The sequence below is a fragment of the Electrophorus electricus genome, chromosome 6 (assembly GCF_041902795.1).
Source record: "Electrophorus electricus isolate QZ-2024a chromosome 6, ASM4190279v1, whole genome shotgun sequence".
In the NCBI taxonomy this organism is placed as follows: domain Eukaryota; kingdom Metazoa; phylum Chordata; class Actinopteri; order Gymnotiformes; family Gymnotidae; genus Electrophorus; species Electrophorus electricus.
Genome location: NC_137502.1, coordinates 25,934,700 through 25,956,646, shown reverse-complemented (window position 1 = coordinate 25,956,646; position 21,947 = coordinate 25,934,700). Strand labels below are relative to the sequence as shown.

At 40.0% G+C, this 21,947-nt stretch overlaps 2 protein-coding genes and 1 pseudogene across 2 annotated transcripts; all 3 read left to right on the top strand.

Moving 5' to 3' along the window:
• The first annotated feature begins 743 nt into the window (after positions 1-743).
• Positions 744-4,403, top strand: LOC118241252 (extracellular calcium-sensing receptor-like). The gene is made up of 6 exons (XM_035525589.2): positions 744-995; positions 1,117-1,408; positions 1,563-2,354; positions 2,521-2,748; positions 2,884-3,007; positions 3,201-4,403. The coding sequence occupies exons 1-6, from the start codon at positions 781-783 to the stop codon at positions 4,106-4,108; spliced, it is 2,559 nt and encodes an 852-aa protein (XP_035381482.2). The 5' UTR covers positions 744-780; the 3' UTR covers positions 4,109-4,403.
• A 236-nt stretch (positions 4,404-4,639) lies between these two features.
• LOC145658512 (extracellular calcium-sensing receptor-like) lies at positions 4,640-8,007 on the top strand (annotated as a pseudogene).
• A 3,461-nt stretch (positions 8,008-11,468) lies between these two features.
• Positions 11,469-15,751, top strand: LOC118241228 (extracellular calcium-sensing receptor-like). The gene is made up of 6 exons (XM_081715696.1): positions 11,469-11,683; positions 11,843-12,053; positions 12,307-13,098; positions 13,269-13,496; positions 13,633-13,756; positions 14,008-15,751. The coding sequence occupies exons 1-6, from the start codon at positions 11,469-11,471 to the stop codon at positions 14,913-14,915; spliced, it is 2,478 nt and encodes an 825-aa protein (XP_081571822.1). The 3' UTR covers positions 14,916-15,751.
• Positions 15,752-21,947: the final 6,196 nt, after the last annotated feature.

The window sequence follows — 21,947 nt, the reverse complement described above, 5'->3', positions numbered from 1 at the left end:
TCTGTATCTGTTATTAACCATATTATTTATTTATTCTATTCAATCCATGTTAGTTCATTATGGCTTCCAGAGTTAGTGGCGTCATCACTTCGCAAGTGTGTTCACTCTCCACCTCCCACTCCTTACACTTTGAGGGCTAGAGGTTGGCTAATACAAACTGTGCATGGTAAAAACAGATAGGCTATATTTACAAGACACATATAGGGTTTATAATCAAGAAATGTTTCTAATTAAGTTGGTTTCAAACTGTAGGTTTAGCAATTTTTGTTGATTGACAGCAGTTTAACTAAGCTGTGTGCTTATCATACATTTGAAAGTGTTATATTTAATAAAAATGTATTTAATAGATATATTTATTCCCAAAAGACAAACAAAGTTAAGAAATGAACATGTAAATCAGCCATGAGCATTTGAAAACACGAGACCAAATAAATTATATGTGGGCTAGGTGTCTGGCTAGCTGTTTGGCTTAATTTAAAACAACTTATTGTAACATATACAGATGGAGTGGCAATATGAACAGCTGGTGCAGAGAGAGATCTGATTTTCAATGCACAGGTACAGATTTCACAGACAGATTTTAATCCACAGGTAAACCATTCTACTCTGATTACATTTCAGAGTCACGCCTCCTTTGCCTTTGACCTACCAGTAAAACTTCACCATAGAGTATTTGCCATTTTACCAGCATAAATACTACTTATCCTTCCTGTTCAAAGAACTGAAACATCAGACCTGTCAGACTTTCTTAACCATTAACCATTAAAGGTGGATAGTTGGATGGAGCCTATCTTTGCTCTCTTGCATGTAGTAATGGCCATCATTAATTTTTCCAGAGCAAATGGGACAGCCTGCACCCTGCGAGGAGAGTCTGCATTCCCACAGTTATCAAAGTATGGTGATATTATAGTTGGAGGAATTTTTGCCTTTCATAGCAGTTGGGAGATCACAGACTCATCCTATGTGGTCAAACCACCTCCAGTGAAGTGTACGAGGTAAGCAGAAGAGGCAAGTGTGAACGTGTATTATACTAAAATGTTACATGATCAAGAATGGCACATCAGTCAAGTTTTTATTGTAAAATAATGTCATTGTATTTTTTCATTTATCATTCAGTCTTGATGTCAGAGCCTTACAATATTCACAGTCCTTGATGTTTGCAGTAGAGGAGATCAACAACAGTTCCTCTTTACTGCCTGGTGTCTCACTGGGCTATAAGATCTATGACACCTGTATGTCCAAAGCAGTGGGGGTTCAGGTGGCTATGGCACTTGTTAATGGAAATGAGAAATCAGTCTCAAATGAGTTCTGCACAAAACCAGCCCAGGTACAAGCCATAATAGGAGAGACATACTCATCAGTGTCCATGGCTGTGGCAAAGAGTATTGGACCTTTCAGCATCCCATTAGTAAGAATTTAAGTAATAATATATTGTGTTTTAAAATGTAATTTTAATGGTTAGAAAAAGAAATATGAATCTTATTACCAACATTAATGGCATATATCAATATGAGAATGCATATAAACATAATGCCTGAGACACCTGTATAAATGTGTTTTAGATCAGTCACTCTGCCACCTGTGAGTGTCTCAGTGACAAAAGGAAATATCCCTCATTTTTACGCACTATTTCCAGTGATTACCACCTAAGCAGAGCAATAGCAGAAATGGTCAGGCACTTTGGCTGGACCTGGGTGGGGGCAATAAGAAGAGATGATGACTATGGCAACAGTGGGATGGCTGCATTTACTGAAGTTGCAGAGCAGTTGGGCATATGCTTAGAATATTCGCTTCCATTTTTTAACACCTATTCACAAGGAAAGGTTTTGGGAATCATTGAGCAGATCAAAAGCTCCACTTCTCGAGTGATAGTAGGATTTGTTGATGCCGGGGACTTAGAGATTTTGCTGGATGCATTTTTTGAGCACAATATCATTGGATACCAGTGGGTGGGGACCGAGGCCTGGATTGTTGATCCAGAACTGGCCAAAATGGACAAGCACAGCATACTGCAAGGAGCCATAGGGCTGGCTGTCCCCAATATAGAGGTGACAGGTCTCAATGACTTCATTCTAGAGTTAAATAAAGTGAAATCTGCAGGCAGTGCAATTTTTACTAAATACTGGGAGACATTATTTCATTGTAAATATACAGTCCAGAATGATTCAGAGGACTCATCATTATGCACAGGAGAAGAGAAATTGTCTGAAATTAATAGCATCTTTGTGGACATGTCCCTGATGCCATATTTCAATAATGTGTATAAAGGTGTTTATGCTATCGCTCATACACTACATAACCTTCTTGGCTGCAAAGAAACATGTTCAACAAATAATCAGCTCGATCCTCTCACAGTAAGTAGTCTATTCTAACACTATTCCTGTATTTCATAGTGACCTTTGGAACACACACTTAGCACAAATTCAAAAATGCTATACTTTAATTGGCAAAGCAGTATTCTTTACCATGCTCCTAAACCATGTAACTTTTACCAACAAATAAAATGGTCTATTTCATCAGTTTCTAGAACATCTTAAAATGGTGCGATTCAAAACTAAAGGGGGTGAAGAGGTTTATTTTGATAAAAATGGTGACCCTGTTGCGAGATATGAGGTCATAAACTGGCAAACAAGTGCAGAAGAGCACCATGAATTTGTCACTGTTGGACTTTATGACTACACTTTCCCTGTTCATAAGCGATTAACTCTAAATGTGTCTTCTATTGTGTGGGCACAAATTACTAATAAGGTCAGATTTGCACCTTGGTCTTAAGTAAAGAACTCCTTAAATAGATATGATATTTGCAATGTGAAGTTGAAGAAAGCATTTTCACTAGGTACCTTTTATCTTGTAATGTCAATGAACATTTTCTCTTGATTATAGGTCCCAAAATCTGTGTGCAGTGAAAATTGCCCTCCAGGCACCAGGAAGGCTGTGCAGAAAGGAAAGCCTGTTTGCTGCTTTGACTGTATACCATGTGCAGAAGGAGAGATCAGTAATATAACAGGTACTTAAATACAGAGAAATAAGAAACAAAAAATATTATTATTGGGATTACAACAATGATTAAAAGTCTTATAGACACAAGTTATTCTCCTTGTTTTAAGAGAGTAAGTAGATGTAGTGTATTCAGCTGATTGTTTTCCCTGTGAATCGAACATCTCATTGTATTGTTTTCGTTATTTCTTACTCCAAAACAGATTCTATCAAATGTGAACAATGTTATCAAGACTACTGGTCAAACTCACAAAGGAATGAATGTATAAAGAAGGAAACTGAATATCTGTCTTATGAGGAAACTATGGGAATTTTGCTAACAATTGTTTCTGTGGTTGGTGCATTTATGACACTGGCAATATTAGTTGTATTCTATAGATACAAAGATACCCCAATTGTGAAAGCCCACAACTCAGAGCTGAGCTTCCTGCTGCTCTTCTCTCTGACTCTGTGTTTCCTCTGTTCACTTACTTTCATTGGTCAGCCCTCTGAGTGGTCCTGTATGCTGCGCCACACAGCGTTTGGGATCACCTTCGTCCTCTGCATCTCCTGTGTTCTGGGGAAAACAATAGTGGTGTTAATGGCCTTCAGGGCTACACTTCCAGGCAGTAATGTCATGAAATGGTTTGGGCCTCCACAGCAGAGACTCAGTGTTCTTGCTTTCACTCTCATACAGGTCCTTATTTTTGTGATTTGGTTAATAATTTCCCCCCCCTTTCCCTTCAAAAATCAAAAACTGTACAAGGACAAGATTATTCTAGAATGTAAATTAGGTTCATCCATCGGTTTCTGGGCTGTACTGGGTTACATAGGACTCCTAGCTAGTTTATGTTTTCTTTTGGCTTTTCTAGCACGGAAGCTGCCTGATAAGTTTAATGAAGCTAAATTCATCACATTCAGCATGCTCATATTCTGTGCAGTTTGGATCACCTTTATTCCAGTTTATGTCAGCTCTCCTGGAAAATTTACTGTAGCTGTGGAGATATTTGCCATTTTGGCCTCAAGCTTTGGTTTGTTATTCTGTATATTTCTTCCAAAGTGTTACATAATTATATTGAAACCAGAGAAAAACACTAAAAAGCAGCTTATGAGTAAAATGCCAAATAAGTGAGCTAGTTGACTACATATTTCCAATTAACCTGGTTCATATTTTAGATGAAATCATCTTCATAAGGACTTTGTGATACTGATCACTTTGATCTTAATATTTGATATACTACTCTGTAGGTTCTCTTTTGAAAATGTTATGTCCTTACACACACACATGCATATTAAAGGAAAACATTAGGCAAAATGCCACAATCAAGTACTTAAAATCTAGGTCAATACCAAATAAGATTATGTTGATGCTACATAGCATAGTCGCTCTGGGGTGGGTGAACAGCAAATGTTCTGAAGAAATGACATAAAAGACAACTTAGAATAATAAACACTGTAAAACATGATAGGTGTATGATATTGTGAAGTTATTTATATAAATCGGTGTACACTGTAATTACTACACCTTGAGGGGTACATTTATTACTCTGAGCCAGAAGAAAGCATTTACTTCATAAAAGAAGTTGGATCTTTGGGCTTCAATCTGTGGTCATGTTAATGCCACTGTTACTAATCAGTTAAGGACCACAGAGCATGTTATAGGATGGAAGAATTTAAAGCATTTAAAGAATTGAAAGGTAAGGACAACCATGAATCCAGATACCCTGCAACTGCTTATGAGGAGCTTGTGAGGATTGAAACTTTTTTTAAAAAGTGGTTCATTATAATTTTTTTTTCAATTATTATTGAAAAAAAACTAATATATGTCCAGCAGATGGTAGTTGACTTCTAATACAAAGATTTCCATATACCAATCCGGACTTATTTGTATAAACATTATCAAATACATTAATGTTTTGTAAAATTGTGACAAATAACTGTGCTTAATTTGGTCCTAACATATCTTAATTTGGGGATTATCCAGACAAATTTAGTCCAGATTAAAAGTTTTAAAAAACTGGCCCCTGGTATACTAAGGCCATGTCAATACAATCACAGATATACTGTCAGAATTCAGATAATTAACAACTAATTTTTGATATCTGAAACATTCAGTTAGACTAGCAATAAGCAATGACTTGTGCAGAAAGTATATACCATAGGCTTTAGCAGCCTATAAAAATGTAGCAAAAGTAGTAATTTTGTTAAAGGCAGAAGTACTGTGATTGGTGTTCCAAGCCCTAACTACAGTAAATTATTTAGCAACTACATTGAAATGTGCATGTGGGTACAAAAGCTTATGAGGAAGAGTAGGTAAAACAATGTGATAACATGGTCATGGGTTTGCTTCCCAGAAAACACAAATACTGTCATACCGATAAATATATGTAAGTCTCTCTAGATAAGGGCATCTGCAAAGTGCTGATAATGTAAATGTTATGTTCAAATATATTTACTGACATCTATGTCAAAGTCTTCATATGACACCCATAAATGTTTGCAGATACAGAGATGCAGAAGTATAATTCAGTAAGAGTAAACTCTTACCACAACCTAATTCTTTTTAGAAACACCTACCTTGCACCTACAATCACTGACCTCTTTAATATGTACACACTAATATTAAAGCATATTAAAGGTATACAGTAACAGAGTGAACAATCAATGAGCCAGCCTCAACTGAGGTAATTGCTGTTCAGTGCCTCAATACAGGCCCACTGTTGACTGAATATTTGTGGAATAACATCATTCTTAATAGAGCAGTTTCATTGACTTTGAAGGGGCATAGTAGACATTGCATTCCCATGAGTGTATCACACAGAGTAGTTCTGATGAAACTTTTAGATGTGTCAGTATCACTAATGTGTTGAGTGTGGTCTGTCACTTAATGATGACAAGCCTTCACTCCTGTGGTCAAGAAACTAACCACTGAGGGCTAGAGGATGTCCCTAATACAAATGTGAATGGTCTGAAGGACTTCATTCTAGATTTAAATAGAGTGAAATCTGCAGGCAGTGCCATTTTTACTAAATACTGGGAGACATTATTCCATTGTAAATATACAGTGCAGAATGAGTCAGAACACTCAGCAGGATGCATAGGAGAAGAGACGTTATCTGAAATTAATAGCATCTTCACTGATTTGTCCCTGATGCCATATTTCAATAATGTGTATAAAGGGGTTTATGCTATTGCCCATACCCTACATGATATTCTCGGCTGCAAAGAAACATGTCAAACAAAAAAACAGCCCGATCCTCTCACAGTAAGTTAATAGTCTGTTGTAGCACTGTCCCTGTACTTAATACTGACCTTTGGAACACACAGTTAGCACTAATTCAAAAACTTGAAATAGCACTTGGTAAAGTTCTTTACAGTGCGTTTTAAACAATGTAACTTTTACTAACAAATAAACTTTGGTTTAATTCATCAGTTTCTAGAACATCTTAAAATGGTGCAATTCAAAACTAAAGGGGGTGAAGAGGTTTATTTTGATAAAAATGGTGACCCTGTTGCAAGATACGATGTCATAAACTGGCAAACAAGTGAAGAAGAGCACCATGAATTTGTCATTGTTGGACTTTATGACTACACTTTCCCTGTTCATAAGCGATAAACTCTAAATGTGTCCTATATTGTGTGGGCACAAAATACAAATAAGGTCAGATTTGCTCATAAGTAAAGAATTCCTTATATGGAGATGATACTTGTAATGTGAATTTGAAGAACACATTTAACTATGCACCTGTTATGTCTTCTACTAACTAAATATTTACCTTGATTATAGGTCCCGATATCGGTGTGTAGTGAGAGCTGCACTCCAGGCACCAGGAAGGCTGTGCAGAAAGGAAAGCCTGTGTGCTGCTTTGACTGTATACCATGTGCAGAAGGAGAGATCAGTAATATGACAGGTACATAAATGCCAAAAAATAAAAACAAAAAATAATTAATTATTGGGATTACTGCAGTGATTAAAAATCTTACAGGTGCAAGTTGAACTCCTATATTTAAGAGATATACATGAATATTGTAACAAAGTAGATTTGAAGTCTATTCAGCTGATTATTTTTCCTGTATATCTGACTTCCCATTTCTATTGTTTGCTTTCATACTCCACAACAGATTCTGTCAAATGTGAACAATGTTATCAAGACTACTGGTCAAACTCACAAGGGAATGAATGTATAACAAAGGAAATTGAATACCTATCTTATGAAGAAACTATGGGAATTTTGCTAACAATTGTTTCTATTGTTGGTGCATTCATGACACTGGAAATATTAGTTGTATTTTATAGATACAAAGATACCCCAATAGTCAAAGCCCACAACTCAGAGCTGAGTTTCCTGCTGCTCTTCTCTCTGACTCTGTGTTTCCTCTGTTCACTTACTTTCATTGGTCAGCCCTCTGAGTGGTCCTGTATGCTGCGTCACACAACGTTTGGGATCACCTTCGTCCTCTGCATCTCCTGTGTTCTGCAGAAAACAATAGTGGTGTTAATGGCCTTCAGGGCTACACTTCCAGGCAGTAATGTCATGAAATGGTTTGGGCCTCCACAGCAGAGACTCAGTGTTCTTGCTTTCACATTTATACAGGTCCTTATTTGTGTGCTTTGGCTAATAATTTCACCTCCTTTCCCGTTTAAAAATCTAAACCGTTATAAGGAAAAAAATTATTCTAGAATGTCATGTAGGCTCATCCATAGGTTTCTGGGCTGTACTGGGTTACATAGGTGTCTTGGCTCTCTTGTGTTTTCTTTTGGCTTTTCTAGCACGGAAGCTACCTGATAACTTTAATGAAGCCAAATTCATCACATTCAACATGCTCATATTCTGTGCAGTTTGGATCACCTTTATTCCATCTTATGTCAGCTCGCCTGGAAAATTCACTGTAGCTATAGAGATATTTGCTATTTTGGCCTCCAGTTTTGGTTTACTATTCTGCATATTCCTTCCAAAGTGTTACATAATCATAATAAAACCAGAGAAGAGCACTAAAAAGCCACTTATGGGTAAAGCACAAGTTAAGTAAATCATTTATTAATAATATGGCCATGTTTAGAGAACTTAAACTGTGTAAAGCACACTTGTAATAACTATGATAGATCACAATGTACCTTTTCACTAATTTCAATAAATAAACTTGTATCTCTGGCTGGTCTTTGGTATTGATTAGCCTTTTTTATAAAGTGAACACTTATACATTTACTGTTATATAAAGCATATATCTGCTGCAACATTGGTACAGTTCAGATTTTACAATAAATCATCCACAAAAGAATGAAATGAGATAACTGTCTTGCCCAAGAACTCTTATTGGTGTAACACGTGACCTGGCAGGAATTGAACCCCAGTTCTCCACAGGAGAGGCAGCTTTATTTCTCACTACACTTATCATTTTGAAATATGGCCTTTACTGCCCTATACTTTTTTTTAAACAATTCATATCATTATATTTACATTCACATCATTTAGTAGATCTTGTTCAGAGTGACTTACAATGGTGCTTTATTGTGGCCACGGAAGAAATGCTAATGCATCTGGCCAGAGTCTAAGGATACCATTAAGCTACAACACTTAGAGGGAATATACACAAGAAAATTACCTACCAGGGCCATGCAGAGACATAGGCAGGTCAACAATAACGGGCGGAAGAATGGGCAAAACAGAATGATCAGAATAACAATTGGTTGTGGCAAAAGTATTTGAAAAAATTATTATGTATGTGTTTCTTTAGCCATTTAGCACAATCTCATGCTAATAGCTGAGGTAATATATTAGAGAAATAGAAAGTTACTGGCATTGCTTTTTACAGAATCCACAACAACATTAATGCTATGAGCTTGTTAGTTGAATGTCAGTAAGATGAAATGTTATCTTATGTCAATAACGTGAAAGTGAAAGTTACAAAGTTACAGTTATGTTCCACTCAGGTAATCAGGGATTTGTGACGTTAGCCTGTTGTACTAGGGGAAAATGCACTGACCTTCTGTAATTTGGTAAATGGCCACAGTTTGCAGCGTGTAAGTATATATTTTAGGGAGTATGTAGCTGCTAGAATGAATGACCAGACCTCACAGCAAACTCAGGGTCTGACTCTGGTTCAAACATGGTTGCACTGCTATGTATTATGTGGTAGCCATGTTTCTCCCAGGGTTCATGCTCAACACTTTTGATGGTAGCTCAAATCTGAACTTGTGTCAGTAAACCCCTCAGAAGAAGGGGGTAGGGTGACCAGTAGCTCATTATCATTTAAAGAAACAGGGACTCAAACTGGCCATTTTGAGCAGGGCTGTTTTGACAGGGTGAGAAGGGTGCTGTGGTGATTGAACCTTGTGGTCTCAGACATTTAATTAGGGCCCTTGGGAACTGTACTGTGTAAAAGGGGTATAAAAGGTCTCCTTTAAGGAATAGTTCATTAAATGGAGAGGAATATGTAAGAGCCATGTAATAACCATATCATAATCTTTTCTTACCAGGGGAATTGTCTTTCTATCCATCAACTCTTGAAAATTAATAGTTCCCTGGTCATTGATAAGATCTATAACAAATATAAGAATAGAACAAACCCAATCATGGCAGAAATTCAATGACCATCACAAAGAAAAGTGGGTGAAAAGTGGGTACCTGTCTTGTGTATTTTAGTTCCATTCTGTCGTTTTGTTTTCTCCACCCCTCATTTGATTTTCCACATCTGTCCCTCATTTCTAGCTTGTTAAGTTATGTATTTAAACCCTGTCGTGTGCCCTGGGTCTGCTCTGTTCAATGTTTGAATGTTTGGTGAAATGTTTGTTTGGATGTATGTTTTAATGTATGTTTTGATGTTTTTTGCAAGCACGTATCTGTATGCCCGTAAGTTTGTAGTCCGCGTATCCTAGTCTGACTGTTTATCCTAGCCTTCAAGTTTCCTAGCCTATGGTATAGCCTGTTTCCCTTGTTTGCCTTCTTGTGCTTTTTGGTTTATAATACATCCCCGTAATCTCCGTACTGGCTCTATGGCCCTGTGCTACTCCATTGACTACAACTCTGGACTTGCTCCTAATAAATCTCGCCCTTCTCTGCACATGCATCTGCCTCCTTACTGCTCAATGTAAGCCTTTGTATTTATTTTTTATTTTTTACCACTTTAAGCCTTTAAAAATAGTTTTGAGGAAATTGATTTCTACCACTCAATTAGTGCACCTTATAGTCTATGTGTTTAGATATGATAAAAAACTTCCCGTTTAATACCTACTATGTCAGTAAGTCCCAAATAGGTTTAGAAGTTCTGCAGCTATTAAAAATAAGTATGGTGATGAAATAAGATTCTCATGAGAGATACAGACATTTTCAACAAGTGAACTAGAAATCGTTTTCATCTCACATCATTTCTTTTTTAGACTAAAGAAATAAGCAAAACCCTTTTCATCAAACTCAAGCCATTTAGCTCTAGATATAATAATAGCTTGCTTAACTTTTTCTAAATAAAATTGATTCAATTGCTCACATACAGTCTATGAATTACAGTCTTCCTCTTCAGACCTTCCTGCTGAGGAAGGTTATCCAGTTCCTGTAAGATCTTGGCACTGTTATAAGATCCACTAACTAACAGGCTAACAGTTTACCATATTTGACAGAATACCATATTTTACATAATACCCTTGATTTTGAAGAAAAAGGCAGTTCTGTTTGTGATAACCTGGGTTCATTCTTTTGCACAAATATACCATCATCGAACAATAAATCAGTACAGGAATTATCCATTAAAGGAGCTGAAGACATATTGGTTTCTAGTAATCATGTCAACAAATAAAATAGACAGTAGCCAAAGATCTATGTGGATTTCTATGGAGGGAACTAGCCTTTACCAACATTTCTCTCTATGTCTCTTGCCAACTATCTGTCATGCACAATTCATCAGCTACCCTCAACTCTCCTAATCACTGTTCATTAGCTCGACAGAGGCCCACTGTTAACTGTATATTAGTGGAATGGCAGACCATTTTACAACAGTTTCAGTTACATCTCAGAGGCACATTAGAGGATGTTGCCCTGCTATAAGTGTATCAGACGTAGCAGTGCTGATGAGGTTTATACATATGTATGTGTCATCACTGTGGTAGGTGTGGTAGATCACTTTAATATGACAAGCCAACTGTTAGCTGTTGTGCTTATTAACAAAAAAACAAACAAACAACAACAAAAAAACAAAAAAATAAAATGAAACACTGTACTATAAACTAAAGTAACAACATAAGCATCTGGTACAGAGACATATCTCATTCAATCTACAGGTACAGATCTGACAGGCCGACCTTAATCCACAGTTAAACCAGGCTACTCTGCTCACATTTCAAAGTCACACCTCCTTTAACTTTGACCTACCAGTAAAGCTTTACCATAGAGAATTTGCCTTTTCATCTATATAAATACCACATATTCTTCCTGTTCATCCATCTGAAATATTACACCTGCTTCTCAACCATTATCTCCAGTCTGTAGGTAGATAGGTGGATGGAGCCTGTCTTTGCTCTCTTACATGTGGTAATAGCCATCATCAATTTCTCCAAATCTAATGGGACTGCTTGTATCCTGCAAGGAGAGTCTGCCTACCCACAGCTATCAAAGGATGGTGATATTATAGTTGGAGGGATTTTTTCTTTTCATGGCAGTTGGGAGATCACAGACTCATCCTATGTAGTCCCACCACCTCCAGTGAAGTGTACAAGGTAAGCAACAGAGGAAAATGAGCATTTCACACTGTGTGAACATGTATTATATTAAAATATTACATGATAATGAATTACACATCACTGAAGGAGTTTTAATACTTTATCCTAAAATAATGTCTTTTAAAATTTTTGAATATTTTTTCTTTTATTATCCAGTCTTGAAGTCAGAGCCTTACAGTTTTCACAGTCTGTGATGTTTGCAGTAGAGGAGATCAACAACAGTTCCTCTTTACTGCCTGGTGTCTCACTGGGCTATAAGATCTATGATACCTGTACTTCCAAAGCAGTGGGGGTTCAGGTGGCTATGGCACTTGTTAATGGAAATGAGAAAACAGTCTCAGATGAGGTTTGCACAAAACCAGGTCAGGTACAAGCCATAATAGGAGAGACCTTCTCATCAGTGTCCATGCCTGTTGCAATGAGTATTGGACCTTTCAGCATTCCCTTAGTAAGGATTTAAACAATTATGAACAATCACTGTAAATATCTATTAAAACATGTGTGATTGTTTTTAAAGATATGCAGATGTAAAGTTTTAATGTCATTATGATAGCCGGTAGCTGGTGCAATCAAACTTATCGCGAAACATAATGCCTAGGGTATCTGTGATCTGTTTTTAGATCAGTCACGGTGCCACCTGTGAGTGTCTCAGTGACAAAAGGAAATATCCCTCATTTCTGCGTACTATTCCCAGTGATCACCACCAGAGCAGAGCACTGGCAGAAATGGTCAGGCACTTTGGCTGGACCTGGGTGGGGGCTATAAGAAGAGATGATGACTATGGCAACAGTGGGATGGCTGCATTTACTCAAGTTGCACAACAATGGGACATATGCTTAGAATATTCCCTTCCATTTTATAAAACTTACTCACAGGAAAAAGTTACGAGAATCATCGAGCACATCAAAAGCTCCACTTCTCGAGTGATAGTGGGATTTGTTGACCCCTCAGACTTAGAGATTTTGCTGGATGTATTCTTTCAGCACAACATCACTGGATACCAGTGGGTAGGAACTGAGGCTTGGATCTTAAATCCAGTTTTGGCCACACTGGACAAAAACAACATACTGCAAGGAGCCATAGGACTGGCTGTCCCCAAAACAGAAGTGAAAGGTTTAAAGGAGTTCATTCTAGATTTAAACCGAGTGAAATCTGCAGGCAGTGCCATTTTTACTAAATACTGGGAGACATTATTTCATTGTAAATATAAAGTACAGAATAATTCAGATGACTCACCAGTGTGCACAGGAAAAGAGAAATTGTCTGAAATTGACAGCATGTTTACTGACATGTCCCTGATGCCATATTTTAATAATGTGTATAAAGGGGTTTATGCTATTGCCCATACCCTACATGATCTTCTTGGATGTAAAGAAACATGTCCAACAAAACAGCAGCCTGATTCTCTCACAGTAAGTTAATACCCTGTTCTTGAACTTCATACTGAGCTTTTTAGCCAACATTTAGCACCAATTCAACAATCCATCCAAAATTATATAATTTAATTGGCAATGGAGTGCTCTTTGCTGTGCTTTTTAAATATAATTCTCATCACCAAATAAACTGTGATCTATTTTTTCAGTTTCTTGAACAGTTGAAAATGGTGCATTTCAAAACTAAAGAGGGTGAAGAGGTTTATTTTGATATAAATGGTGACCCTGCTGCAAGATATGAGGTCATAAACTGGCAGACAAATAAAGAACATCAACATGACTTTGTCACTGTTGGACTGTATGACTCCACGTTCAATGTTAACAACCGATTAACAATAAATGTGTCTTCCATTGTGTGGGCACAAAATATTAATAAGGTAAGATTTGCAATTTTGTCTTAAGTAAAGGACTACTCGTATGTATAATGGACTTGCAATGCAAATTTGAAGTAAGTAGTTAAGTATGCACCTTTTAAATCTTGTTCAGGCAGCTAAATGTTTCCCTTGATCATAGGTGCCAATATCAGTGTGTAGTAAAAACTGCCCTCCAGGTACTAGAAAAGCTGTACAGAAAGGAAAGCCTGTGTGCTGCTTTGACTGTATACCATGTGCAGAAGGAGAGATCAGTAATATAACAGGTACAAAAACACCCAGAAAGGGGGAATGAAAAATGTTACTATTTCTGCCATGATTAAAAGTCATAGCCACTTTTTGAAAATTCATTTATTGTCCTTGTTTTAAGAGATATACACGATTCTTGTCAAAAGTATTGCCATTAAACTGTCACATTTGTAATGTATTCATTTGACTATTTTTCCTGTGTATTATCCTTGTGTGTCTAATCTCTCTTTTTCTCATTTTTATTATTTTCTGTCTCACTCCATAACAGATTCTATTAAATGTGAACAGTGCTATCAGGACTATTGGTCAAATGCACAGAGGGATAAATGTGTAAGAAAGGAAACTGAATATCTGTCTTATGAGGAAACTATGGGAGTTTTGCTAACAGCTTTTGCTATTATTGGTGCACTTGTGACACTGGTAATATTAGTAATATTCTTTAAATATAAAAAGACTCCAATAGTCAAAGCTCACAACTCAGAGCTGAGCTTCCTGCTGCTCTTCTCTCTGACTCTATGTTTCCTCTGTTCACTTACTTTCATTGGTCGGCCCTCTGAGTGGTCCTGTATGCTGCGCCACACAGCGTTTGGGATCACCTTCGTCCTCTGCATCTCCTGTGTTCTGGGCAAAACAATAGTGGTTTTAATGGCCTTCAGGGCTAGACGTCCAGGCAGTAATGTCATGAAATGGTTTGGGCCTCCACAGCAGAGATTCAGTGTCTTTTCCTTTACTCTCATACAGGTCCTTATTTGTGTGCTTTGGCTATTTATTTCCCCTCCTTTTCCCTTCAAAAATCTGAAAGTATACAAGGACAAGATTATTCTAGAATGTCATTTAGGCTCATCCATAGGTTTCTGGGCTGTACTGGGTTATATAGGATTCCTGGCTCTGTTATGTTTTTTCTTGGCCTTTCTAGCACGGAAGTTGCCTGATAACTTTAATGAAGCCAAATTCATCATTTTCAGCATGCTCATATTCTGTGCAGTTTGGATAACCTTTATTCCATCTTATGTCAGCTCTCCTGGAAAATTCACTGTAGCTGTGGAGATTTTTGCTATTCTGGCCTCAAGCTTTGGTTTGCTATTCTGTATATTTCTTCCAAAGTGTTACATAATCATACTGAAACCAGAGAAGAACACTAAAAAACAACTTATTGGTAAAATGACAATTAACTGAGCTAATAATCTAAATGTTTACTGTTATTATGGTCATTTGACTGCATCTTTATTATTCTGATTCACATTTTAGAGAAAACCATTTACAAAATAATTGAGTGAACTAATGGTTTATATTCACTATTATTGTGGACCAGTTAAAAGCTTAATCTCAAAAAAATATGTGTAACTGTTTAATAGGTAACAAACCTCATGACATTAAGTAGATGGATTTAGCAACTTGATTCGCGCACACGTTTATCTATTTCTTATTTTAATTCATTTAGTTTATTATCAACTTATACTATTCAAGTTACACACACACACACACATATTGTTATATATATATATATATATATATATATAATTCAAGTTACAAATTTAATTCAAACATAAACAACAAAAGTAAATCAAATACACTATGTTCATAGATAACACATTTTACCAGGGGAAGTCACTGTATAAAAGGAGCACCATAGTGTGTCAGTATGATGGGTTTACGCAGGCACAGAAAGACTTAGAAAGACTTGATCTCATAAACATTACTCCATCTGACAAGCATCAGAGGTAAATAAGGTGTAGATTATGTTCTAGCAGATTATGCTCTGGAAGACTTTCTTTTTTCTATATTATGTGCAATGGCAGTTGCTGTAACCAATATTCAGTTGTTGTTTTTTCTAATTTTCACCATACCCAATGAAAGCCTTTCACTCTCTACATTCAATGCCATGCTCTCTATCCAAATCTCTCTCAATAGCCCCTCCTCTGGACTATCCCTCTGTGTGCTTAAAATAAATTACAAAGGCATTGTATGTATTATATGCATGTTTGGTCATTACAAACAATTATTAAATTTGATTTAGCAAAATATGTTCAAACTGATGTCAATGCAATAGGTCTTACTAGGACTCAGAAAACAAAGTTTATGTTGTTACAGAAAAAAAAACAAAAAACTGTTGCATTAGTGAATTGTTTTAGTGACTTCAAAGTACAGAAACAATGAGTAGCAACAGAAACATGAAATGTCTAGTAGATCTCTGCCACACCTGAAATCTGAAAAGAAGTCAAAAGGTCTGTCAAAATATTATTTTATGCTCTTTGAGCAATTTATCCCCAAAGATGTTACAACATCAACAAGTTAGTCAAAAAAACAACAACTGACAGGCGGGGATTTGAAATATTTCAAATTGGTCTGTTTAAAAGGAGCTTCAAATAAAATTATATAATATTTATTTTATAGCACGTTTACAACAGAATTGTCACAAAACATCTTTAGGAAAGCCAAGTGCAACATTGGTGAGGAAAAATGACCAAGAAACCTTGAGTGGAACCAAAACTTCCTCTGGTCAGCATTGGCCAGCATAACAAGAACAAAATAAACAATAGGTAAGAACAATTAAACTATCAGTAAGAAGGATATGACTAGGAACAACTAGTGAGTAGGAAGCAGTGGAAAATAAAGGACCAATGAAAGGGGCTAGCAATGGTTATCTGGCGGAAGCAGGGATGATAAAAATATACATCTATGTTTGCTGTCATCAGTGCTGCTAAAGCATACAGTGCCAAGAAGTATGTGGCCCCTGCACAAAACACAGCCTTGTCTGCTGTCTAAGCTCCCAGGAGAGTGCTTCCTCTTCCATGCCCTGCTTCCAAGAGGGCATTGCAGTACCATGAATACCATGACGGTGCCACTGGTGCTGGACCCACCGGACTGGCCAGCTACCACATCTCTAGGGTTGCATGAGCTGCCATCCATCCAGTTTCCTACACAGTTTCCTACCCATTATGCTCCCCAACTCTAATTGTTCTATTCCCCTATCTGCTGCCAAACCAGTCTGGTCCTGTCTGGTCCCTAGGCTTCTAATTCCACTGTGTCTCTATGGTTTGCCATTACAGGTTGTGTGTTTGACCATGTCACCATGTTTGGCCATGTGCCTGTCACTTTTGCTTTTTCCATTACTATCTCAGCCTCCATGTCAGTCCCTGTATTTGTGAGCGTCCCAGTTCCTGTTGCTGTCTCTGCCTTTGTTCCCATGGTTCAGTCTCCTGGTTCCCAGTACCCTATTCTTCCTGTTGCTCAGTCCCCAGTCATAGCCCTAGGCCCTTCTTTGTATTTTCCCCTGCAGTGTCTCCACTCCTACCTGTGTTTACATTCCTGTCTCTGTTCAGGTTCTTCTCCCAAGTCCAGCTCCTGCCATGCAACACCTGTATTGCATCTCCCATTTATAGTTTTTTTATGGTGCAATTACCATAAAGTGCACCATTGGTACAGAGCCACCAGACCCACTGCCAGGTAAGGAAAAAAAAATGTAATTAATTGAAAAACTTGGCAGGCATATAGTTGACCTTAGAGATGGCAAACGCTGACACTGAAGGTCAGCTGACTGCAACCCTTTAATTTGCCTAAACAAGCCAAGCACATTTGAACTGGGAAATCAAAGTAACATTCTTGGGATCTGCTAACTAGCTGTGCACCCTAGGTGCCTCAAACTTGACATGCCTGGACTCGGCCTGGGGACAAAGTGTCCTGCTCTTTGGAGGATACGACATATTTAGGGGAATGCATGTTCACCAGGATTCAGGCAGATTTGGCTGCTATGGAAGAACGCTAAGTGCAACCCACTTCCAGCTAACTCACTTCCAGTACCCAGATGAGGACGTTCAGGACCCTGCCTCTCCTGAAGTAGACAACAGCCCATCTTTCCTACATGCCCGACTACTGCCCATGGCAATACTCCTAGAGGCCTAGGTGGACAAAAAGGCTGTGGCAGAGAATCCTGCTCACATAGCCAAAAGTGTCACCGATGCCACAAAACAAGATGTGAGCCCAAGTCCACACCAGTCGATTCCCAGTTTTCATTTGAATGTTTTCCTGTTGTCAGTGGTGTTGAAAAAAACTGCCCTGTCTGTGTTGAAGACACCACCCTGTCTATGCTTTCTGAAGACTGCACCCTGTCCCCAGCAAAGACAGCCACCCCTACACCCTACCTCCTTGAGCGTGCCATTACTGAGCCTTTCTGCAGCTAAAGTGATGCCATGGTGATTTGCAGGTCGGCAGCCTAGTTACCTGGACTGAGTGCGAGTCCAGAGCTCCTGGATTTACCCATCATGTTCATAAACCTTCTGATTCCCTTTGGTGATTCAGTACCCTGAGCCAAGAAGGATGCTGCTCCAATGCCTGCTCCATGGAGGGCGCCACCTCTGCTGCACCCTGTCTCAAATGAAGGTGCTGCCCCTGTGTCCTGCTGTAGTATAGCCCATGCTACCTACTATAGATGGTATTGCTGCCTGTAACCAGCAGTCTACTACTATGCTTTGTTAGATACACCCTTTATTTTTTGAACATCAAATCCTCACATCAGGCAACACGATCAATGTCTTAGATCAGGAATTAGTAACATGAATGCTACAACTGAATTATCCACAGAAGGCATCTTCCTCGAGGTCCCAAATACCCAGATGTGGGTAGACAATGACAATTCCCATTGCCTTTCTCAGTTTCCATGTCTTAACTCCTTCTTCCCTTTGTCTCTCAGACATCCCTGAAAGGTCCTCCCAGCCTCTGCTACTCCAGTTAAGATTACTGTGAATCCTTCTAAATGTCTTCCTAAAATTAAGCAGTACCCACTTATACCTGAAGATCTAGCTGATATTGCTTCAGTTGTTGACAGTTGTTGCTTGAGGAGCATTGTATTTTCATTCCTCTTCCTGGCAGTCTAGAGCATCTCTCCCATATTAAGGAACCAGATGAAGATGAGTGGAGCTTTGTTCAAGATGTGAGAGCTGTTAATTATGTCAATTCTCAGTTTCCCTGTTGTTCCTATCCCTGTCACCTTTCTAGACAGCATTCTACAAAAAGTCAAATAGTTTTGTGTTGATGATTCATGCAGTGCTATAACATTCAGATCATAAACAACGACAGAAACAACTGCAGTGTGAGGGTGGATGCAATTTATTAGAGAACAGGGATAGCACATAAACATAATCCAAAATACTCATGAAGGTCTAATCCAGAAAGCAATCAACAAGGCAAACCAAAACAGAGAGGGAACAGGCAAAGATGGTAATCCAAAGACATAAACAGAAATCTGAATAACCAGGAGAAACAAAGAATAATAAACTATGGCTCAGAAACTTAATGCAAGACTTCACAATTGACTAACAAGACACAGGTCATTGCAATATCAGGTGGAGATACTAACAAGGGGTGGAATAAAAAACAAAACAAAAAAAAAAACAAGGAAGCAAGAAGAAACAAGTAAACAAAGGAAGAACAGAAACAAGACTAGACAGGCACAGGAAACATGGATAAAACAGGAGCTGAGTGAGGCAGCAAAACACAGGGTGTATCAGGAACTGGCGTAGCAGGCATGGCAAGATGACAAGTTAAAGCAGGAGCAAAACCAAGGATGACACACTAAGTAGGATGACACACTAAGGACACACAGGAGAGGATGGGGGGTGGTGAACAGGCAGAAGATCAGGGGTGAGTCCAGGAACCAGGGCTAGAGATACCACAGGATGAGAAGCAGACTCAGGTGACCTAAATGGGGAATGGGGAGACAAGGCAGATGACAGAACACTATATAATGGGGGACTGGACATGGATTAGGGATTGTACAAATGACACAGGGACAGGAACATAGACAGACATTGGCACTGGAACAGATACAGTTAGGGGCACATGGATTGAAACAGATGCAGACAAAGGGACTGATACTGGCACCACAACAGGAACTGGGACATACACAACTACAAACAAACGGTGTCCAAAACAGGTGATGGGAGGAACATGGGGTTAGTCATAGGTGCTGACTCAGCAGCCTCAGAGGGCACAGGAGTCACTGGAGAAACACAGGGCATGAACATAGGAGTCACTGGGGTCCGGGAGGCCAACAAAGAGGCTCGGGAGTCCTGGCCGCCCGTGAGGTGTGGCAGCAGGAGTCCTAAGGCCCACATGAAGCAGCCATTAAGGGCACAGTAGCGCCTCAAGGTGTGGCCACTGGGACTGGCCTGGCACAAAGTACAGGTACAGGTCTGGCACAAGGCATGGGGACTGGTAGAGCGATGTCCTCCTCACCGGAGACAGGAACTAGCAGGGCGGCATTTCTCACTACATTGAAGACAAGAACTGACAGGATGGTATCCACTATGCCAGAGACATGGACTGACAGGACAGTGTCCTCTACGCCGGAGACAGGGACTGACAAGGCGGAGTCTTTCACACCGGGGACAGAGACTGACTGGGCGGCATGTCTCAAGCTGGAGACAAGAACTGACCGAGTTTCTTACATTGGAGACATGGACTGGCTGAGGGTCAGGGACTGCATCATCTAGTGACAGCTGATTTGTAGATACAGCGGCTGCAGGCGATGAGTCAGGAAGTACATCTGCTGTAGACAACGAATCTGTGCCGGTCAGCTTCAGGTCTGGAGGTGTGGCTGCTCTAACACATCTAGATCTAGAAAATCCCCTGTCAACTCAGACCAGCTCAGTGCCCCATTACCCATCCTCACAGCTCCCCAGACAAAGGACTGTTGTAGCACATGTGGGCAAAAGCCAAAAGCCCCAAGGAGTGTGATAACTACCCGGCTGCTAGATCCTGTGCCCCAGGTTGGCAGACTCTCAGAGGCTTCTCAGTCTGTGCAATATGTTACAGGTACCTCACCCAGGGGGAGTCTCCAGTGTAGAGGAGACCACCCAGCCAGTCCCTGTCTCTGGCGTGGAGGAAACCACACAGCTGTCCCTGTCTCTGGTGTGGAAGATGCCACCCAGCCTGTCCATGTCTCCTGCGTGGAAGATGCCGCCCAGCCTGCCCCTGTCTCTGGTGTGGAAGACGCCGCCCAGCCAGTTTGTGTTCCTGTTAGTGCCCGAGAAAGTCGCCACCCATCCTGATCCAGTTCCTGTTCCTGGCATAGTGGATGTCGCCTCCCGTCATGGTCCTGTTCGCAGCATAGTGGATGCCGCCTTCTGTCCTGATCCTGTTTCCGGCATAGTGGAGGCCTCTGCCTAGTTGGGTCCTGGCATGAAAGACGACACCCAGCCAGTTCCCTTTGAGATGTTCCAGAGATGCCACTCAGCCTGTTCTTGTTTCTTGTACCAGGTCTGTTCTTGTAGCTACACCTCCAGATCTCCCAGATCTGCAGTTGAATGCCATAGCCATGCCTCCTGCACCCACTGCTGAATGCCATGGCCACTTCGCCAGACCTCCTGGACCCGCCGCTGAAGGCAGTGGCCACCCCTCTGGACCTCCCAGACCCGCTAGTGAACACCATGGCCATGCTTCCAGAACTCCCGGACCCACCGTTGAACGTCGTGGCTGAGCATCTGGACCTTCCAGACCTGCCGCTGAACACCATGGCCACACCTCTGGACCTCCCAGACCAGCTGCTGAATGCCGTGGCCACGCCTCCGGATCACCCGGACCCACCACTCAACGTCGTGGCCGCGCATCTGGACCTCCTGGACCCACCGCTGAACATCGTGGCCGCACCTCTGGACCGCCCGGACTCTCCTTGCTTGTCTCTGTGCCAATCTCCTGTCCCAACCAGGTTTGCAGTCCCACTCCTTTTCCCTCAACCTCTCCCAACCCCCGTGCCTGTCTATGGTTTAGTCCCAAGTCTCGTACATGCCCCTGGTCTTGTCACAAACCCTGCCCGTGGTCATGCCCCAAGACTTGTCCCAACTCCTGTGTCTACCTCTCGCATTGTGTCAGCCACTGTGTCTACTTCTAGTGTTGGTACTTCATTTGTCTCTCGTTCTTTTGTTCCTGCTTTCTTCTCTGGCCACTCTACTTCGGATTGTTCTTGCTTCAGGAGTTGCGTGTTGAGGGGGTGGGGTAGGGTGTTGGGTTACTGTCACACTCAAAGACTGGTTCCTGTCTCCTACCCTTTAGCTCTACCTGATCCTTGTTTAGCCTTTGTTAGTGTGTCTATTTAAACCCTGTCTCTTCCTTTTGTGTTTGCTGGTCATTGTTTTGGTATATCCTGCATGAGCTCTCGTCTTGTTCCTATGTACTTTCTCTCTACATTCCAGGTTAAGTTGCCATCTCAGT